Source organism: Eschrichtius robustus, chromosome 18, assembly GCF_028021215.1.
Source record: "Eschrichtius robustus isolate mEscRob2 chromosome 18, mEscRob2.pri, whole genome shotgun sequence".
NCBI classification, from domain to species: Eukaryota; Metazoa; Chordata; class Mammalia; order Artiodactyla; family Eschrichtiidae; genus Eschrichtius; species Eschrichtius robustus.
The window spans coordinates 81,595,294-81,615,378 of record NC_090841.1 but is presented as its reverse complement, the minus strand read 5'-3'; the positions used below and the strand labels follow the sequence as shown (position 1 = coordinate 81,615,378).

General features: G+C 49.0%; 1 protein-coding gene across 6 annotated transcripts in view; it reads right to left on the bottom strand.

The window, feature by feature from the left end:
• The window catches only part of TMCO3 (transmembrane and coiled-coil domains 3), a 31,460-nt gene that overhangs the window by 10,742 nt on the left and 633 nt on the right, over positions 1-20,085 (bottom strand). For 3 of the 6 annotated variants that reach the window (XM_068527009.1, XM_068527014.1, XM_068527013.1), the window contains exons 2-8: positions 19,597-19,747; positions 18,761-18,840; positions 11,989-12,511; positions 9,652-9,831; positions 7,909-8,100; positions 6,707-6,835; positions 3,052-3,144 (exon numbers count right to left, since the gene is read on the bottom strand). In XM_068527009.1, coding sequence (XP_068383110.1) covers positions 3,052-3,144; positions 6,707-6,835; positions 7,909-8,100; positions 9,652-9,831; positions 11,989-12,432 — 1,038 coding nt within the window. In that variant the 5' untranslated portion in view covers positions 12,433-12,511; positions 18,761-18,840; positions 19,597-19,747. Of the gene's footprint in view, positions 1-3,051; positions 3,145-6,706; positions 6,836-7,908; positions 8,101-9,651; positions 9,832-11,988; positions 12,512-18,187; positions 18,268-18,760; positions 18,841-19,596; positions 19,748-20,085 lie in introns of those variants that run through there. The other 3 variants (XM_068527010.1, XM_068527012.1, XM_068527011.1) reach the window with 3 other exon arrangements.

Below are 20,085 nucleotides of genomic sequence, written 5' to 3'. Positions count from 1 at the left end.
CACGCCCTCCACCCTCTCCGCGTCGTGCACCGCCATCCTCAGAACGCAGCTGGAGCTGGGGACCCCCTCCGCCCCCTCTTCCAGTGGAAACGGGAACACCTGGGCGGCCCAGACAGTCGAGGGCACGAGCATCATCAGGGACAAGGCCCGGGAAGGATCTCGCAGACTCGGGCGTCTCTGAACTGTCTCTAATCAGGCCTCTAGATTTCACAGAAGACTGAGAGGGGCCTGCCAGCAACTGCTGATACTTCAAAACCCCACCAAGTAACTTCCCACCGTGACAGGGTCACACAGGTACCCCACAAGGCAGGAGAGCCACCGGTACCTCAGGCTGCGCTAAAGCTGTCAGTCATTTATCCCTGAGAAATAAAAGAAAAATAAACGTGGACTTACTACTAGCGTAGTTATCAATGGATATAAACTTTCTGCACGCCGAGCCCACGGGCCTGCCTACGAAGGGGCGGGATGCGCTCCTGGTGCGGGTCAAGGGTCAGGGCCGCCAGGCGGGGAGCAGCCAGGCTCGGTGGCGCTCAGGGACATCGGAGCTAGGGGACATTAGAGACCCCAGCTCGCCCCAGACCTAAAGGCACCCAATAGGGGCCGGTCCCCGTCCACGCCCCTGTCCTGACTTACGACACACACCTGCTGCCACGAGCCCTGCCTCAGGCTGCATCGCCAGGCGCAAAATCCCCAAAGCATCACAAAAACGTATCACACTAATGAGGGCAAGCAAACATCATGGTGGATGATGTTACTTTCTCATTTAACCCTGAACACCACAGTGCCGCGGAAGATAGTTATGAGACTCTGCACCCAGAGGACACCTGAATCTTCCCAACCCCTCATAGCCCAGATGAGGACACTGCCAGCTGAGATGGCTGCACCAGGGACACGGGAGGACCAGACGCTGCCCCTCCTCGCTCCTAACCTCAAGGTAACACGGCTGCTTGCTGTGAACGTCTGTCAACTGAACGCACATGAACACCAAGGGGTCCAGGCTGTGCTTTCACAGGGCTGCCTGGGAAGACCCTCCTGCTCCCGGGAGACCCCACAGGTCCTCGCCAGGCCCCTCTGTCCCAGCCACAACACACACCTCAACGGAATTAACAGGAAGAATTTGGCCACTTCCCTTAGGACCCAGAGAAGTGGCCAATTTTCTTTATACTTTGGATTCAGAAATTAACACATGGAGGTGATTGTGCCAGAAGGATGAAAAAGATACCAGAGTACCAGGAGAAAACCCTGAACTGACTCAGGATGCTGTATGAGGAGGAAAACTGACAGGAAGTGAGTCGTCAGTGGATGGACAAATGGAGCTTTAATAGAAAAAAAGGGGAAGGGACTTCCCTGGTGGCGCAGTGGTTAGGAATCCGCCTGCCAGTGCAGGGGACATGGGTTCGAGCCCCGGTCCGGGAAGATCCCACACGCCGCGGAGCAACTAAGCCCGTGCACCACAACTACTGAGCCTGCGCTCTAGAGCCCGCGAGCCACAACTACTGAGCCTGCGTGCCACAACTACTGAGCCCGCGTGCTGCAACTACTGAGTCCACGCACCTAAAGCAAGTGCTCCGCAACAAGAGAAGCCACCACGATGAGAAGCCCGTGCACCGCAACTAGAGAAAGCCCGTGCACAGCAACAAAGACCCAACGCAGCTAAAAATAAAAATAAATAAATAAATTTATTAAAAAACAAAAAGAAAGAAGAAAAGGAGGAACTGGGGAAAGGGGTGGGCAGGGCCGGGCACAGCTGCTCCCTGATGGCAGCGCAGGCTCAGGCCGAGCTCACTTCCCTTCCTGTAGGAAGCATGCTGGTGGTCAGAGAGGGCTTGGAAAGCAGCATCCACGGCTGTCTGGCACATTATTTCCTGTGCTTCTCGGCTCCTTCTGTGTCGCCACGGTCACACTATATGCTCACTTTTTTCTTCTGAAGTTCAGCATTTAACATTTTTTTCTTTGTTATTGCACATTCTTATAACACTTTTAATGGCTACATAATACTCCATCCAGCAGCTACATCACAGCTTAACCTTTAGACACTCAGGTTGCTTTGGATCTTTTATAAAAATGCTACAGTGAGGAGCTGAGTACCTTTTAGGGGCTAATTTTAAAAACAAAAACCAAAACTTGGGTTTGACTCTTCCCTTTGCCTAGAAACCCAGGAGCAGAACCACAGATGAAAGGACGTGAACCTGGCAAGGCTCTTGGATCAAACTGCCGGACTGCTCCCCAGAAGGGGCACGAGCTGTCCCTCTCATCAACCTGGTGCAAGGGCGCCCACTGACCACCCGCAAAGTCACTGAGACCCCTGCTGACTCGACACTAGTGTCCTAGTTAAGTTGGTGGGCGAAACGGGGCCTGGATGGAGCCGCCCTTTCCTGTAACCAGCAGCTTCTCTGTGATTCCCCACCACCCCCCAAATGCTTTCTCATCAGCTTTTTCCTCTTCTGTGACCTGTCTGCTCAAACACAAAGTAGCTTTTCATGAATTCACTTCCAGCCTATCTCTGTTTCCATTCTCGAATAGTCTGGCTTTCAAAGCAACCATTCTAAAAGCCAACAAATTCAGGAGGAACTGTTGCTTCCACTACTTTAACATTTATTCATACATATGGTCCTAAATACTATTAACCTTTCAGATATTTTCATCTTACAGTGACACAGCAATAATCAAAATTTGCCACTTATTTAGGAAAACGAGTTTTTCCCCAGAGTAACACACTGAACATTCCATCCCTACGATATTTCGGCCTCTACCAGCGTTGGACCCTCTTGGAAGGACTCAAAAATCAGTAAGTTTGAACACAGCACTTCTCAGACCTGGTTTGGAATTAGCCACTGAAAGCTAATTCCATTTATTCATTGAATTTTCACTCTTTTTTTTAAACATTGTATCTTCTGGAGTTTATGTTCCAAAAATAACATCAAACTACAACACCATATTCTACTCTAAACAGACCTAATCTGCTGGGCAAGTCTCCAGCGAATGTGGATGGTGATGGCAGGGCACGTTAATCTCAGTGGGGCAATGACACAAGCACACTGGTGGACTCACCTTTCTCAGCTTCTCTGGGGAAAATTCTAGGCCAACGAGGAAGAGAGTAAAGAACACGCCAAATTCTCCTAACGTCTCCACCTGCACAACTGACTGAAAAACAAGAAGGTTTTAAAACTGTAAAACTTAACGTATTTAAGGTACCACGTGTACTTCACAGAAGCATCTTGTCCTAACACACTCAGCGGGACTCCACCAAAAAGCCCAGTATTTAAAAAAAAACAAACAACGATCTGAATTTCCTCTATATCTGAGATAATCTTAACTTCCTGATGGTAGTGCCTTTTTTCCTTTTTCTTGATTAGCCAGAGGAATATTTTTATTTGTTTTCTAGGAAATAGCTCATGAATTCACCTGCTTTCAAGTTCATTAATTGCCACTGTTACTTCCATTACTTCCTTCCATTAGCTTCCTTTGGGGACGGGGAGGCATTAAACCTGAGTTTAACACTTAACTAACAGGAGTGCTTTACTCTCCTTGGGTCTGGGTGAGACTGAGTGTGGGATTTTCTCCTGGACCCCATCTGGCCACTCCCCACAGGTCCTGACGTACAGTGCCCCTCATTTGCTATTTACCGTCAATGTTCCTGCACTACAGTAGACAGTGTTGTTCATACCAGTATATTTGGCACTACTTATATTATTTACAATTGAGGTTTGCATTATGGCCACTAACTTTTTGATTTTTTCAATGTTCCCTGAACACGTGAAAATAGAGTCCAGGCCTTCGTGTGTCGGTGTGCCGGCGGGCGTGCACCTCCTCTGTCTGCTGGCTGTGAACACCACTGATTTGCCCTCTTTCTATCAGCACATTTCCTCCTTTCACTCTCAACCTTTTAGTCACTTTATTTTTATTCAATCTCGTTTGTTGTACTTTTTTCCTGACACAATCTGCAAGCCTGTATCTTTTCATAGAGAAGTTTATTCCACATATATTTGTTATAAAACAACATGTTTGCTCTCACTTCTTTTATGACTTCTGCTTTTTATGCTTCCTTACTGCTACTATTCTTCTTTCCCTTTTGAAAATTAGGCTGCAACCTGACTTCAAAGTAACATACTTAAACCTATACTTCTTGACTTAGAAAATGAAAGCCTGTTAACTCCCTACTAAGAAAAGATAAATACTGAAGTACAATTATATACAATTAGACTCTCTCCATTAACCACTCCCACTTTTGGCTAGTATGATCTTGGACTTTTATTTTGGTAATTTTATCTTGGTAATTTTGATCGTTTGTTTGGGGTTTTGTTTTTGTTTTTGTTTTTTGTTTTTGGCCACACCATGTGGCATGCAGATCTAGTTCCCCGACCAGGGATGGAACCTGGGCCCCCTGCATTGGGAGCGTGGAGTCGTAACCACTGGACGGCCAGGGAAGTCCTGATCTTGGTATTTTTATCTACTGTAATTATATTATTTTTCCACGGTATAGGTAATTTATTAAGAAATACAATATTCATAGTATCCAGTTGGATCTATTACCTAGTTATTTAGCCTTAATTCTTTGCTTATGAGCTATCTTTGCTGTTAAGTAAAAAGGAAAAGGAAAATACATTTGTGTTTTCCACTGTTTGCAAACGTCTGGAAAGGGAAGGATGGGACAAGGTCAGGCAAAGATTTTTCACCTACATCTTTTTATACTGTTTCAATCACATGAAAACTACCTATTCAAAAAGCTGAGAGAAAACCTTAATTCAAAAAGAGTCATGTACCACAATGTTCATTTCAGCACTATTTACAATAGACAGGACATGGAAGCAACCTAAGTGTCCATCGACAGATGAATGGATAAAGAAGATGTGGCATATACATACAATGGAATATTACTCAGCCATAAAAAGAAATGAAATTGAGTTATTTGTAGTGAGGTGGATGGACCTAGAGTCTGTCATACAGAGTGAAGTTAAGTCAGAAAGAGAAAAACAAATACCATATGCTAACACATATATATGGAATCTAAAAAAGAACGGTTCTGAAGAACTTAGGGCCAGGACAGGAATAAAGACGCAGACATAGAGAATGGACTTGAGGACACGGGGAGGGGGAAGGGTAATCTGTGACAAAGTGAGAGAGTGGCATGGACATATACACACTACCAAATGTAAAATAGATAGCTAGTGGGAAGCAGCTGCACAGCACAGGGAGATCAGCTCGGTGCTTTGTGACCACCTAGAGGGGTGGGGTAGGGAGGGTGGGAGGGAGACGCAAGAGGGAGGGGATATGGGGATATATGTATACGTATAGCTGATTCACTTTGTTATACAGCAGAAACTAACACACCATTGTAAAGCAATTATACTCCAATAAAGATGTTAAAAAAAAAAAAGTTGAATTAAAACTTTGGTGGACCTTGGTGGACCCTGGTGGTCCTTGGTGGACCTTGGTGGACCCTGGTGGACCTTGGTGGTCCTCCTCACCAAGGTCCGGGCTCCAGCCTGCAGCATCCAGGTACCTCTCGCCCGGCAACACCGTCTGCTGTGAGGATCAGTCAGCGCGAAGACGGCCTCGACCCCCCCGCGTGTCGTCCAGTGGGGGGAACCCTCAGGACCCTCCAGACCCGGTGCGGGTGGGCTAAGCCGAGGAGGGGATGAGGCTGCAGGTGGAGCCCCTGCCCCCCGCCCCCACTTCACCGACTCGCGTTCTACCCAAAGGGGAGCGTCAGGGAGGGCGGGGCACGCCGCGGCCCCCCTTCCCACGCCCTGCACCACAGGTTCCTCTGGGGTGGGACCAGGACACCTCTACGTGGCATCCTCTTCCCCTCTGTCCACACTGCGTTTTCTTTTCGAGGACCCAGCTTGAAGCCCACAGGGCGTGGGACCCTTTGCTCACTGTCAAAAGCGCCACCAACACAGGACGATACTCCCCTCAACCTGCTCAGCGAACAGCCTTCAGCAAGAGCAGCCTCAGCACCCACGTCCTCCCGGGCCTCCGGACGCCCACAGCCAGGCTGGGTCGCTGCTTACTACTTTACCAGCTTCTCAGGGTGTTAAGCATGGGTTTTGGTTTTTTGTTTTTTTTAATTTTTATTTATTTTTTCGCTGCATTGGGCCTTCGTCGCTGTGCGCGGGCTTTCTCTAGTTGTGGCAAGCGGGGGCTACTCTTCGTTGCGGTGCGCAGGCTTCTCATTGGGGTGGCTTCTCTTGTTGCAGAGCACGGGCTCTAGGAGTGCGGGCTTCAGTAGATGCGGCGCGCGGGCTCAGTAGTTGTAGCTTGCGGGCTATGGAGCGCAGGCTCAGTAGTTGTGGCGCACAGGCTTAGCTGCTCCACGGCATGTGGGATCTTCCCGGACCAGGGCTCGAACCCGTGTCCCCTGCCTTGGCAGGTGGATTCTTAACCACTGCACCACCAAGGGAGTCCCAAGCATGTTTTAAAAATACATTTAATCCAGGATTTCTAGTTCCTTTCAGTGTCCGAATAATCCAGTCCATAATATTACTGCAAACAGAATCTTTAAAACTAATATATTTTAAAGACACGAAGAGGATCATTTTGTCTGGTCAAGCTGCTCACTCATTAATGAACAAAATGACTTTCTTACGCTTTAGAGATTCCTCGGGAAACTTTAAAAGACATCTTCTTTGATGTGATTTATAAGAAACCGCTATCTTCATTAATTCAACTCAACAGACACTAAACAGTTCAATTTTGTTCTTACCTTAATACTGTTGAGTCCGGAGGGCCCCAGGAGCACGCCGCAGATGATGTAACCAAACATGGTCGGCAGTCCTATCATTGTGCAGAGCCAGCCGCATGGTAAGGACAACATCCCTATGGTGACGATGTCCTAACAGAAGGATAAACAGACAAGAAACACACACGTAAGATCACAGGCAGCAAGAGGAAGGAGAAGGTAGGGTGGGACAGGACCTGACCTCACTGCGTGGGAAGAAAGGCAAGTGAGGGGCAGCGGGAGGGCTCTGGGAGCAGGTGAGGCCCGCTCCTCAGCGTGCAGCGATCACAGCGGTGTGTCTGTTTCGCGCGGACCCCGTCACAGTCCTCTGAGAACTGTGAGTGCGAGGCCTCCTCTCGGCGCTCGAGCCCGGGAACGCTTCCCCACTGTGTTCCCACGGCACGAAGACCATCTCACCTGCACGGTGTTAACCGATCCAGGAGAGACTCGTGGACGGTGCTAAGGCTGCTGGCCCGAGGGTGGCGAGGAACGGGGTATTCACGTGGCCTCACGCCGCTGCCCCAGATGCTACGCTACGTACAAAGGCGAAGGGGGGCAACTGCGCAGTGGAGACCCTGCCCCTTCACGAAGGGCACCGAAGTCGCCGTTCTCAGACTCAGTCCCTCCCAGTCCCCAGCCTGGTCAAAACCAAGGAAGGCGACACGCTTGCTGTCTTTTACCTCTCGATTCGATCCAGAAGTACAGGGATCAGCCCCTCACACGGGACAAGCCCGTGGGAAGCGTTTATCTATCTGCCCCTCGGCTGTCTGTGCTGGCAGCGCCTTGAAGACTGAGTACTTTGCCTCGGTCTCTTCTCCTGAGCAGATTCCAGCGTCGGGGAGTTTAGCTGGAGACCTAGCGACTGATCTGGACCCTGCGCAGGCTGCACCGTGTCACTCACACGGGCCAAGTCCAAACAGTGATCCCGAACCACAACACCGTCGACCTCGAGCCTAAAGAATTCCACGTCCTCCCACTAGACCGGCTCCCTCCAAGGGCGCAGGTGTGCACCTCAGGCCGCCCGGGGCTCCAGCCAGCCGGCACTGGAGAAGGCGACCGCGCCCCACGTCTACACAGGCCACACGGGAAACCATAGCCAAACCCTCTCTGCCCCTTGAGAACGAGCTATTGTAGCGACATCAGCTTTTAGGCGGCGGACATGGGCGCCGGGCGGCGGCGCGGGCTACCTTTATGAGGTGGGGGTCTGCCCGCGGGATGGTGGCGTCCCTGGGCTTGGTCAGGATGTACTGGTTATTCTGGGAGTCGATGAGCATGCTCAGGCCCAGGTCCTCCTCCACCTCCCGCTTCGTGAGGTTCTGCTTGGAGCTGGCCTCTTCCTCTTCCACCCGCAGAACTGCCTCAAAGTTCACCCCTCTGACCTGCAACAATGACCAGTGTTATGTCACTAAAGCCAATCAGACGTGTTTAAGTTCAAGGTCAAATGTTAGAGAGTAAGTCCCATACAGAAGAACGACAGGAACATTTTCAGCATTCTGTCAAGTGTGACCGAAGACCAATAAATTAGAAAATTAGAAAAAGTTTTTCAATTGAAAAGAGATTTAAGGATGGAAATGTTCAGGATTTCCATTACTTCCAAACACCTACTCTACCTGATTCAGGGCGTGGCACTGTGATCTGTAACAAGAAACACATATTTGGTCTTAGACCCCTTTCCCGCTCACAGCCCCCAAACCCGCGGGACTTCCTGAGTGATAAGGAGCGATGCAAACATCCTGTCCTATATTTGGTCTTTTGGCCTCGGTTCCTGAAATCGCTCCAGAGCAGCAGAGGTGAAAGGAGTGTTCTGTCCTTCATAATAAGCCCCTTGCGACCTCACCTGCCCTCAGGTGAGTGAGGGGTGGTGGAGAGCCCCCGGGTACCCACGGGAGGGGCTGGTCACCAGAGGAGCCGGCCACGTGATGAGGGCTGAACTTGCAGCTCCACCCCGGCCTCTGGGAGGGCAGAGGGGCTGAAGGCCGAGTCTGGCAGGAGCCTAAATAACGAAGCCTCCGTGAAGACCCTTCAGGCACGAGCTTCCGAGAGCTTCCAGGTTGCTAAACGTGTGCCGGTGTTTGGGGGAGGCCACCGTCCCCCACGCCCTGCCCCGGCACCTCTTCCATCTGAGCTGTGTCCTTCGTGCCCATCTGCCAACCTAGCAAACAGACTGAGTTCTGTGGGCAGCACAGCAAACGCCGGAGGGAGCCTGAGGAGGGGCAGCTGGCATCTGAAGTGGGGGCCGTCTTGGGCCGGGCCTGTACCCATGGGGTCTGCGCCAGCCCCATGGGGACGGTGTCAGGCTGAACTGAACCACAGGACGCGGCTGGCGTCCCACAGGACCGGGGGAGGGCCAGTGTGGGAGAGCCCGGAGCCGTGGAGGGCAGAGTGCCTGGTGCGCAGGGTAAAGGTAAGGACACTCTTCCCCGGCGCACGGCCCTCACACACCCAGAGCCTCTCCCGCCCCAGGGTCACTAAGGGCCTCACTCCTCTTCCCTCTCCAGCCCTGCTCTGGTTTGCTGTCATTACCTAACCCTTTCTTGAGTCCGTCCCAGGACTCAGTCTGACATGCTGCTTGGGACCCAAAGGTGGTTTCCTGTAAGGAGCGAGCCTCTCCCCGGGCAGATCCGCACCGAAACGTGGCCGCCCAGGGCCAGCTTCCTGAGACCAGAGCCAAGGCCGGGGAAACAGACGAGCTGCTGGGGGCGGGGCAGTCGGGGGGGGCGCGGGGCTGACCAAACACGGGGCGGCGGGGGGAAGCAGAGGAAACCGGGGCACGTCTTCAGGGCCACACAAGTTACTTGCTACGGCACACAAGTGCTTTAGCCTCGTCTTCATTTTCAGCCTGCGCTACAGCACACCTGCAAACAATTCCAAGTACACCTCCTTTCAGTGGCTCAGCAGGCCAAGAGGACCTTGCTCTGGGTGCTACTCACTGACTTATTGTCATCGAAAGCGCGCTCCTCTGTCTCCTTCTCCAGACGGTCTGCCGCCTTCCTCACGTCCTCAAGAATTTCATCCAGGAGCGATAAACTTTTGTTCCGATGCTGCATGTTTTTAAGAGCTTCAACTTGATGTTTTTCTGCTGCCAGAAGTTCCACATATTCTGTCTCTTCCTATTCATTTGTAAGAAATGAAGAGTGGTGTTTATTACGAAGGAAACCTGGATGACCTGCCCGCACCACAAACACGGCAGGGGAGGTCGGGTGCCCCAGGGCACTCAAACTTCTCAGAGCAAACCCTGCAGGAAGGCTACTTACACACACACGAACGTAAGACACAACCGTAAAGAGATGCTGAAGGTCATCTCTTCACACAAAAACCACCCGCCGAACCCTGATGCTGTTCCAGCCACTGTGCCTACTGCGTGTGGAAGCCCAGCTGTGGCACTTGATTATTTAGCAAGACATTTCTAAGCGGAATACACAGTCGAATTCCAAGTTACCAAGGGGAGATGTTCCAGGAGAATCTGACAGCATTACTTACTTGCACAGTTGATGGGTGGTGCTGGGAACAGAGTTTAACACGTGTATGGCACACAACTGTATTCAAGCTCGAGGGATCTCAAATCAGTACCCTTACTACTTACTCACGTTTGAGGCGGAGTGGGCGCTGAGCGGAGGATGGTCCCAGGCACAGGCTCGGCTGTTTCGCGGCCTCTACTCAGCGCCCCCAGTGCCTAGACCGCCTTAGACCCATGAGGCCAGAACCAGCAGACAGCAGGCGTGTGGGGTCAGTGCCACTCAAACTCATGTTTGTTCTCTGTTCTACCGTAAAACTACCACAAACCGACACCCCTGCGACTCCCTCTTTAATGCCATGGAGTTTAATGTCCCACCTGTGCGAAGGGTCTGGTGAGGCGGTGATCCCGCTCGGAGGGGGCGGTCTGTTTCTAACAACAGACAGTACAACCGAATCCAGGGGGCTACTTACCCCATCACCATATTTCTACCCAAAATACCACACTTGGGTAAAAAAAAGTTTAATAATTTGTATCTTCTTTACTTTTTAAGCTGTATAATATTATCATAGCCTTTCCATGAAGAAGAAATGATACTTCGTATATTTAAAGAGCCTGGCACATAATAGATGGCTTAAATGATAGCTTTAAAATGTTATATAACTATCACATCTGACGTAATAATAGTTTCTTCTCATCATTTTAAAAGTATCCTTCAGGGGCTTCCCTGGTGGCACAGTGGTCAAGAATCCATCTGCCAATGCAGGGGACATGGGTTTGAGCCCTGGTCCGGGAAGATCCCACATGCCGCGGAGCAGCTAAGCCCGTGCGCCACAGCTACTGAGGCTGTGCTCTAGAGCCGGCGAGCCACAACTACTGAGCCCACGCACCGCATCTACTAAAGCCTGTGCACCTAGAGCCCGTGCTCCACAACAAGAGAAGCCACTGCAACAAGAAGCCCGCGCACCGCAACAAAGAGTAGCCCCCACTCGCCGGAACTAGAGAAAGCCGGCGCGCAGCAACAAAGACCCAACGCAGCCAAAAAACAAAAACAAATAAATAAATTTATTTAAAAAATAATAAAAATTAAAAAATAAAATAGGGCTTCCCTGGTGGCGCAGTGGTTGAGAATCTGCCTGCCAATGCAGGGGACACGGGTTCGAGCCCTGGTCTGGGAAGATCCCACATGCCGCGGAGCAACTGGGCCCGTGAGCCACAACTACTGAGCCTGCGCGTCTGGAGCCTGTGCTCCGCAACAAGAGAGGCCGCAATAGTGAGAGGCCCGCGCACCACGATGAAGAGTGGCCCCCGCCTGCCGCAACTAGAGAAAGCCCTCGCACAGAAACGAAGACCCAACACAGCCATAAATAAATAAATAAATAAATATTTTTTTAAAAAAAATAAAATAAAACAAAATAAAAGTATCCTTCATCAAAATCCTTAATTCAAATGTATACATTTGTTTAAAACTACCTTTAATATTTTTGTTTTCAGCATGTGGGCCTTGAAGAAAGTCAGCCTTCACACTAAAAGTAATTCTTATCAGAAGCTCAAAACCCTGACAGCAATTACAATGGGCTTATTTCCACGTCAGTTCACTGGGAGAACATGAGTAACTCTTTTCAATACCCAGGGATTTCCACCATGGAGAAAGCATGAGAGACTCCTAGAAGTGCTCAAATGTGGCTCTGCTAAGTGACTGTGCAAAGGGACCGGCTCTCGTGCACCTGCTGGGCCAGATCGGAGGCCCTGGGTGGCTCCCACCTGCCGAGCCCCCTTCCGCCGGCACACGCCGCCCCCGCCCTGGACCCACCTTGATGGCTGCCTTCCGCAGGGCCTCCAGGCGCTGCCTGCTGCTCTCCTTCACGTTGACCACGTCCCTGTAGTCGCCCTGCAGGGCCCTCTGGAGTCCGTGGATGGCCTGGAAGACGGAGTTTTCACTTTCATTCAGCTCTTTCTGGAAAATTTCAAACATGTGCACCTGAAACAGCTTCTCCTCGTCCGAAAGGCTGGCGTCTTTTTCCACTGCTCTGACTGCACTTTTGAGTTTGTTAAGAACCACAGCCTTTTGGCGAAGAAGCCCGGAGAGCTTTCTGCAACCGTCCAGGACCCACTGTCTCCTCTGGGTGACGGCCGCCCCTTGGCCCCGGTGCCACTCGATGGCGTGTCTCACCGCCTCTTCGTGCTCCGCACCGCTGGCCAGCAGGTGAAGGAACGGGAGCCACATCCAGAGGTGGCTCTTCCCCAGTACCTTCATGATCCAATTTTAGGGACAGGGCAAGGCAGTCCAAAGATTCCTGCTAAGTCGGGCTCGCATTTGAGATACGCATTTTCAGCTGAAAAAGAGATTTATTGACACATATAGTTGAACGATGATTCATTGCTATTGAGATTAAAGTGTTAAATAATTACTAAAAACTATCACTTTTCCGAGGAAAATGTTATTTTTCGTAGATCAACATCTGAACTACCTGCTGCCCTTAGATTACAATCAAATACTGAATTTAAAGTATGGTGCCTGATGAAGAGTTGGGATTAAAGATTACATCTGAATTTAAAAGCAATTTTTTAAAGTGAAACTCAGCCTCATATATCTACTAAATCTACCGTGTGCAAAAGACAAAAACCAATTCCATTTAAGAGGGTCCACGTATCAAAGGCCGCGAAACACCACCTGCTTCCCCCATCGCAGACGAGGGGCCCCGGAACCAGGTCCGAGGGGCTGGGAAATGCAGCCGAACTGCTATGAGCTGGCTGGGCCGTACCGTCTGCTTTCCTGAGTCACCTGGAATTCCGTCAAATTTCCAATGTCAGTCTACCGTTACGTGCTAACAAGATGTCAAGGAGAGAAAAAAAAAATCACAAACTACAACCACACTCAAACACTTTCTATCATGCAGATTCAGGCTCCTCCTCTTCTCCCTTAAGGAAGACTTCAAGCAGTGCCTGTGAGCTCATCCTGGCGGCGGGGCGCAGACAGGACCCCGGCCCGGGCGAGCCGGAGGTTTCAGCGCCAAGAGCGGGGGGAGCTGCAGCTGTGTCGCCCAGAGGAGGGCTGATCAAGGCGCAGGTGGAGGCCGGGTCAGCAGGGTCACCAAGAAAGAATGACCTCGGAGGCAGGAAGATAGAGAACAAAGACGGAAGAGGTGACAAATGCAGGAGAGCCCAGTAAGATGCGCCCTGAAATACACCCACTGAGCCTGGCAACAAGGCCCAAGTCCTTATGCCAAAAAGAAAAGAAAAGAAAACTAAACCCACCCTTTCCAAGGAATCATGTTATTCTAGAATATATATATTTTCATTTCACTGGTAATCCCAATTCTAATGAGTTTAATCTGGTTTCCCAGGAAAAGTAGACTAGCAAAAATAAGAGTGTGCATTTCTAGAGATAGAATCCTGACCAAACCAAGGAATGACAGCCACAGAAAGTGGACACCGACCGAGCTTACAAAGACACACACGGGAACGCAGCAGAGAGCAGCAGCCGGCGGTCTGGGGGGCCGCCTGCTCCATGCCCCCCAGCAGACCCTGAAGAGGCGACCGCTGAGGGCAGGACAGCCACCCGTGTTCAGAATGACAATCAGAAGTCGCCCATTAAAGACTGCACACTGGCTCACTATTCTGGGTAAAAAGTCAGGAAACTGTCCGATTTCAATACTTGTTTAGATACTCTGGGTCCCAGCATCTCCCAGAGGATCCACGGGTGCAGGACAGCGCGCTTCCTAATGAGGTGGGATAAACCAGTAGGGCTGTCTGAGTTACTGGGTTCACTGGCACAGTTTTAATACAACCTTAAGTAAACGTTACCACCTTGAGCAAACAAACCACTGATCAATCACACAGACAGCCGGCAATATCGCTGATCTGTTATTTTATTGACTCAATTGCTAAGCTCCTACTGTTTCAAGGGAAAGAAAGAATTCAAGCGCTATTCAGACGTGCACACAGTTAGTATTCTTCAGAACCGAGACACAAATTTCAGGTGCTTTGTTAACTGCACAGACCTAGACACGCACATTTTCTCCAAAAGATCTCAGAAAGTGATTCTTTTACAGATTTCAAACTTCAGGAAAATAAACTGCTGCACAGCTGGTATGTAACACCCCTCCGTCCACTTTGGGCCCCTCCCTCAGACAAGTTCCTGAAGTTAGCTATCCCTCTCCCCAAAACACTGAAGACAGCTACTCACTTTTACGAAAAACCTCTGAGGATTTTAGTTGTAGTCATACTAATATTTCCACTGAAAAGAGCTTTTACCATGAACATGAAGTTATTTACAGACCTTAAGATATGAACCAGTCCTTTTTCATAAACGTCTCATTTTACCTTCAAACTCGGCTACCAAATCCTACAGACTACTAAACTGTAACATGTTTTTTTTTCAGTAAACAGTGTCATTTTGTTATTGTTATTTTTAATTATAAAAAAAGACACTCTGGATTTGTTGTGGTTTTATAATGAATTCTTAAAATTTCCACATCTTGAACGACTGACGCAGTAACCCGGGCGAACTCAAGGCCGAGGAGAGCCTGCCACGCTCACGTGTGATGCCATTTACACAACTTCTTTTCTTTCTTCTTCTTTTTTTTTTGGTCGCAAGTCTTGTGGGATCTCAGTTCCCCGACCAGGGACTGAACCTGGGCCCTGGCAGTGAAAGTCTAGAATCCTAACCACTAGGCCACCAGGAACTCCCTACACAACTTTCTTAAAATGACAAACTGCAGAGACGGGGAAGGGACAGTGGGGGTCAGGGCCCAGGGAAGGGGGAGGACGGCTGTGGACCTAACAAGGCAGCAGGAGGGACCCAGTGGGGTGGATGCGTTCTGTGCCCTGACAGTGGTGGTGGCCACACGCGTGTGCATATGTGACAGAATCACACAGATCTACACACACACATGCGTGCGTGCATGTGCCCTGGTGCACCCGGATTGGGCAGTGGGCTGTCTCTCTCCCAGCTCCTGCTTATGATACAGTTTTGCAAGAGCTCCCACTGGGGACACTGGGGGGAGGGTCTATAGGATTTCTCTGTATTTTCTGAATTTATCTAATTTTTTTTTAAATTATTGGAGTATAATTGCTTTACAATGTTGTGTTACTTTCTGCTGCACAATGAAGTGAATCAGCTATATGTATACCTATATCCCCCCTACCTTGGACCTCCCTCCCACCCCCGCCATCCCACCCTTCTAGGTCATCACAGAGCACCGAGCTGAGCTTCCTGTGCGTTATAGCAGGTTCCCACTAGCTATCTATTTCATACATGGTAGTGTATTTATGTCAAACCTAATCTCCCAATTCATCCCACCCTCCCCTTCCCCCGCTGTGTCCACATGTCCGTTCTCTACATCTACATCTCTATTCCTGCCCTGCAAATAGGTTCATCTGTACCATTTTACTAGATTCCACATATATGCATTAATATATGATATTTGTTTTTCTCTTTCTGGCTTACTTCACTCTGTATGACAGACTCTAGGTCCATCCACATCTCTAAAAATGACCCAATTTCGTTCCTTTTTATGGCTGAGTAATATTCCATTGTATATATGTGCCACATCTTCTTTATCCATTCATCTATCATTTGACATTTAGGTTGTTCCCATGTCCTGGCTATTGCAAATAGTGCTCCAATGAATATTGTGGTACATGACTCTTTTTGAATTATGGTTTTCTCAGGGTATATGCCCATAGTGGGATTGCTGGGTCATATGGTAGTTCTATTTTTAGTTTTTTAAGGAACCTCCATACTGTTCTCCATAGTGGCTGTAACAATTTACATTCCCACCAACAGTGCAAGAGGGTTCCTTTTTCTCCACACCCTCTCCAGCATTTATTGTTTGTAGATTTTTTGATGATGGCCATTCTGACCAGTGTGAGGTGATACCTCATTGTAGTTTTGATTTGCATTTCTCTAATGATTAGTGATGTTGAGCATCTTTTCATGTGCCTCCTGGCCATCTGTAAGTCTTCTTTGGTGAAATGTCTATTTAGGTCTTCTGCCCATTTTTTAATTGGGTTGTTTGTTTTTTTGATATTGAGCTCCATGAGCTCTCTGTATATTTTGGAGATTAATCCTTTGTTCGTTGCTTCATTTTGCAAATATTTTCTCCCATTCCGAGGGTTGTCTTTCCATCTTGTTTATGGTTTGCTGTGCAAAAGCTTTTAAGTTTCATTAGGTCCCATTTGTTTATTCTTGTTTTTATTTTCATTACTCTAGAAGGTGGGTCAAAAAAGATCTTGCTGTGGTTTATGTCAAAGAGTGTTTTTCCTATGTTTTCCTCTAAGAGTTTTATAGTGTCCGGTCTTAACATTTAGGTCTTTAATCCATTTTAAGTTTAATCCATTTTGAGTTTATTTTTCTGTATGGTGTTAGGTAGTGTTCTAATTTCATTCTTTCACAGGTAGCTGTCCAGTTTTCCCAGCACCACTTATTGGAGAGGCTGTCTTTCTCCACTGTATGTTCTTGCCTCCTTTGTCACTGATTAGGTGACCATATGTGCGTGGGTTTATCTCCAGGCTTTCTATCCTGTACCATTGATCTATATTTCTGTTTTTGTGCCAATACCACACTGTCGTGATTACTGTAACTTTGTAGTATAGTCTGAAGTCAGCGAGCCTGATTCCTCCAGCTCCATTTTTTTCTCAAGATTGATTTGGCTATTTGGGGTCTTTTGTGTTTCCATACAAATTGTAAAATTTTTTGTTGTAATTCTATAAAGAATGCCATTGGTAATTTGATAGGGATTGCATTGAAACTGTAGATTGCTTTGGGTAGCATAATCATTTTCACAATAATGACTGTATATTTCTCCATCTGTTTAAGTCATCTTTGATTTCTTTCATCAGTGTTTTATAATTTTCTGAGTACAAGTCTTTCGTCTCCGTAGGCAGTCTTATTCCTAGGTATTTTATTCTTTTTGTTGCAATGGTAAATGGAATTGTTTCCTTAATTTCTCTTTCTGATTTTTCATTGTTAGTGTATAGGAATGCCAGAGATTTCTGTGCATTAATTTTGTATCCTGCAACCTTACCAAATTCATTGATAAGTTCTAGTAGTCTTCTGGTGGCATCTTGAGGATTTTCTATGTATATTCTATAGGATTTCTTTGTATTATTTTTTAAAACTTCATGTGACTCTATAATCATCTCAAAATAAAGTTTTAAAAACTCTATATAAGTTCTTCCTGTTTCCCACTACACCCCTATTGTGTGTAATGTGCACCATTTACACTGCAGAGCATGGCAAACATGCCTGTGACATTTTATTATTTTAAAGTAGGAAACGCCCTAAAACCAAAGGTTTGCAGGATGACTCAACTAAAGTGAAACCCAAGGTTACTTTTCATTTAGCGTGATAGCAAAAATCAATACTTTGAGCACAAACCCTCCCTCCTAAAACTTCCTATTTATACATATTCCAATATTAATTAAAATATATCTCCCCAACTTTGCCAAATTTCTAGCAGGTTTGGCTTGTTTTTTTAAAGGCAGAACAGGAATCCCAAAACTAACTTTAAAATCGATGAGATTATTTGATTAAGAAAAAAAATTTGTAATAAATGATTCAGAATAAAAAGGCATATGGGTTCATTATTAAGCCTACTCAAAAACAAAGAAACTTCCAATAATTTTACATAAAAAGTCCAAGATCTGGGGCTTCCCTGGTGGCACAGTGGTTAAGAATCTGCCTGCCACCGCAGGGGACACAGGTTTGAGCCCTGGCCCAGGAAGATCCCACATGCTGTGGAGCAACTAAGCCCATGAGCCACAACTACTGAAGCCCGGGCGCCTAGAGCCCGTGCTCCACAGCAAGAGAAGCCACCGCAATGAGAAGCCCGCGCACCACAACCAAGAGTAGCCGCTGCTCGCCGCAACTAGAGAAAGCTCGTGCACAGCAACACAGCAGCGAAGACTCAACACAGCCAAAAATAAATAAATAAAATTAAAAAAAAAAGAAGTCCGCGACCAGGTGTTTTCAGAGCAAAGTCACCAGGTGAAGATTTCTCTCCCACCTCCACTCTGAAAAAGTCCACGACCAGGTGTTTTCAGAGCAAAGTCACCAGGTGAAGATTTCTCTCCCGCCTCCACTCTGAAAAAGTCCACGACCAGGTGTTTTCAGAGCAAAGTCACCAGGTGAAGATTTCTCTCCCGCCTCCACTCCGAGTTCTGTCGAGACTGCAGGGCGTGCAGCACTCTCCTGGGACACCCGCTGCTGGACCACAGAGCCCTAGACCACTGCTGGAGGCCCTCCAGAGACTGGGGGGCCGGGAGGCAGCGCCCCTGTGTTTCCACTTTACACACTGGGCTAAAATAAAATGCGAGAACCTGGCAGCCCTGCCCCCCAGCCTCCTGCACACGTGTAGCCAGAGGCCCCTCCATCTCTCTTCCTCAGGACCTTCCAGACCCACCACCTCAGATTTATCAGATCCAACTGCTGAAAGTCAGTCTGGTTTATTGACAGCAGCCTCTGTCTGTGGGCGGAGGCCATCAGGACCAGGTGGGACCCAGCTCCCGGGACAGCCCACCCTAGGGGCCGGCCGTCTACCCAGCTGAACCCAGACCCTAAAGGGGGGAGGGGGGCTGACCTGGTATGGGAGCTCCAGGCAGGAACTCCAGAGAGAGCCGCTTGGGTGGGGCAGGATCAGGGTTAGCGGGTGCAGGGCCTCTGGAAAAAGGAAAGCAGGAGGGTTGTCTGTAGTGTCTCTTCCTGATGCCACCAGAACTTCCAGGCCAGGCACAAGACGGGCAACAAAGCGGGGAGCTTGTGGGAAGATCCAAGGAAGCACAGAAACCCCCAGTGGAAGCAATCTACCTCAATGTAATCTGTGGAGGATTTTACTTGAAAAGCCTATTTTACACTTTAACAAGTTAGATGATGTAAAGTCTATTTCTTAAAAGATAAAGCACTTATAACCACTTATAAGCACTTATAATACAATTTATGGCTCACTTCTAATCAGTAAAATTGGAGAACGAGTTAAAAAAGGGGGAGAGGAAGGAAAGAAGAAAATTCTTAAGGACAGTAAAAAGTTTTAAAGTATTTAATGTTAATTAAACTGTACAAAAACCCAGTATTCCGTTAATAATCCAATCACTGAGACACTATATTTTCAAAAATTTATATTATAAAAGAAATTTGGGACCAGTAAGGCAGTACGACGCTCTGGCCGGAAAAATGATCAGAAAAACGTATAAAAAGGCTGTGAACTCAGTAACGTTATTCACCATCCAGTTCCCCCGGCCATGGGGCGCTGGGCGCCCACAGCGCAGCCCGAGGGCAGCGCAGACCCAAGACGGGATGAGGCCTGGCGCTTTGGGAAAACAGGCCCTTCGACAGTTACACTTTAGGAACAACATTTACAGACCGGATCCTTGCATCTTCCCACCCTTACGAAAGCGCTAGAGTCATTCACGGGGATACCTGTCCCCGTGACAGGCAGCGACCCTCCACGAGGCCCCCCTCCTCGGAGCGGCTCCCCGGAGCTGGATGAGGGGCGGTCCCCGAATCACGCGGAAACTCGAGGCTCACGTCGTGCGTCCTTTTCAGGGGACCCGGCGGGGCCGCCTGACACCTGGACGAGAGCGTGAACGGGGACCACGGGTGAGGTCCGACGGGAACCGGGGAGCGGCGCGCAGAGCCGGGACCCCCAGGGGCTCGTGGAGCGGCGGCTCCTCCGCAGATCCGACCCGAGGATCAGGCGCCGGGAGAGTGTAGACGGTCCAACCGAGGGGCCCGCAGAGTCCGAAGCCTCGCCAGCTCCCGCCCGCGCCCCCATCGCGCCCTTCCCGCAACCCCGGGGCCGCCGCCAGGTGCGGGGTCTGGAAAAGGGCGCTCAGGTGCAGCACCGCTCTCGGCGCAAAGCCCGGAGGAGGAGGGAGCGGGCGGGGCCTGAGTGAGGCCGAGGGGACG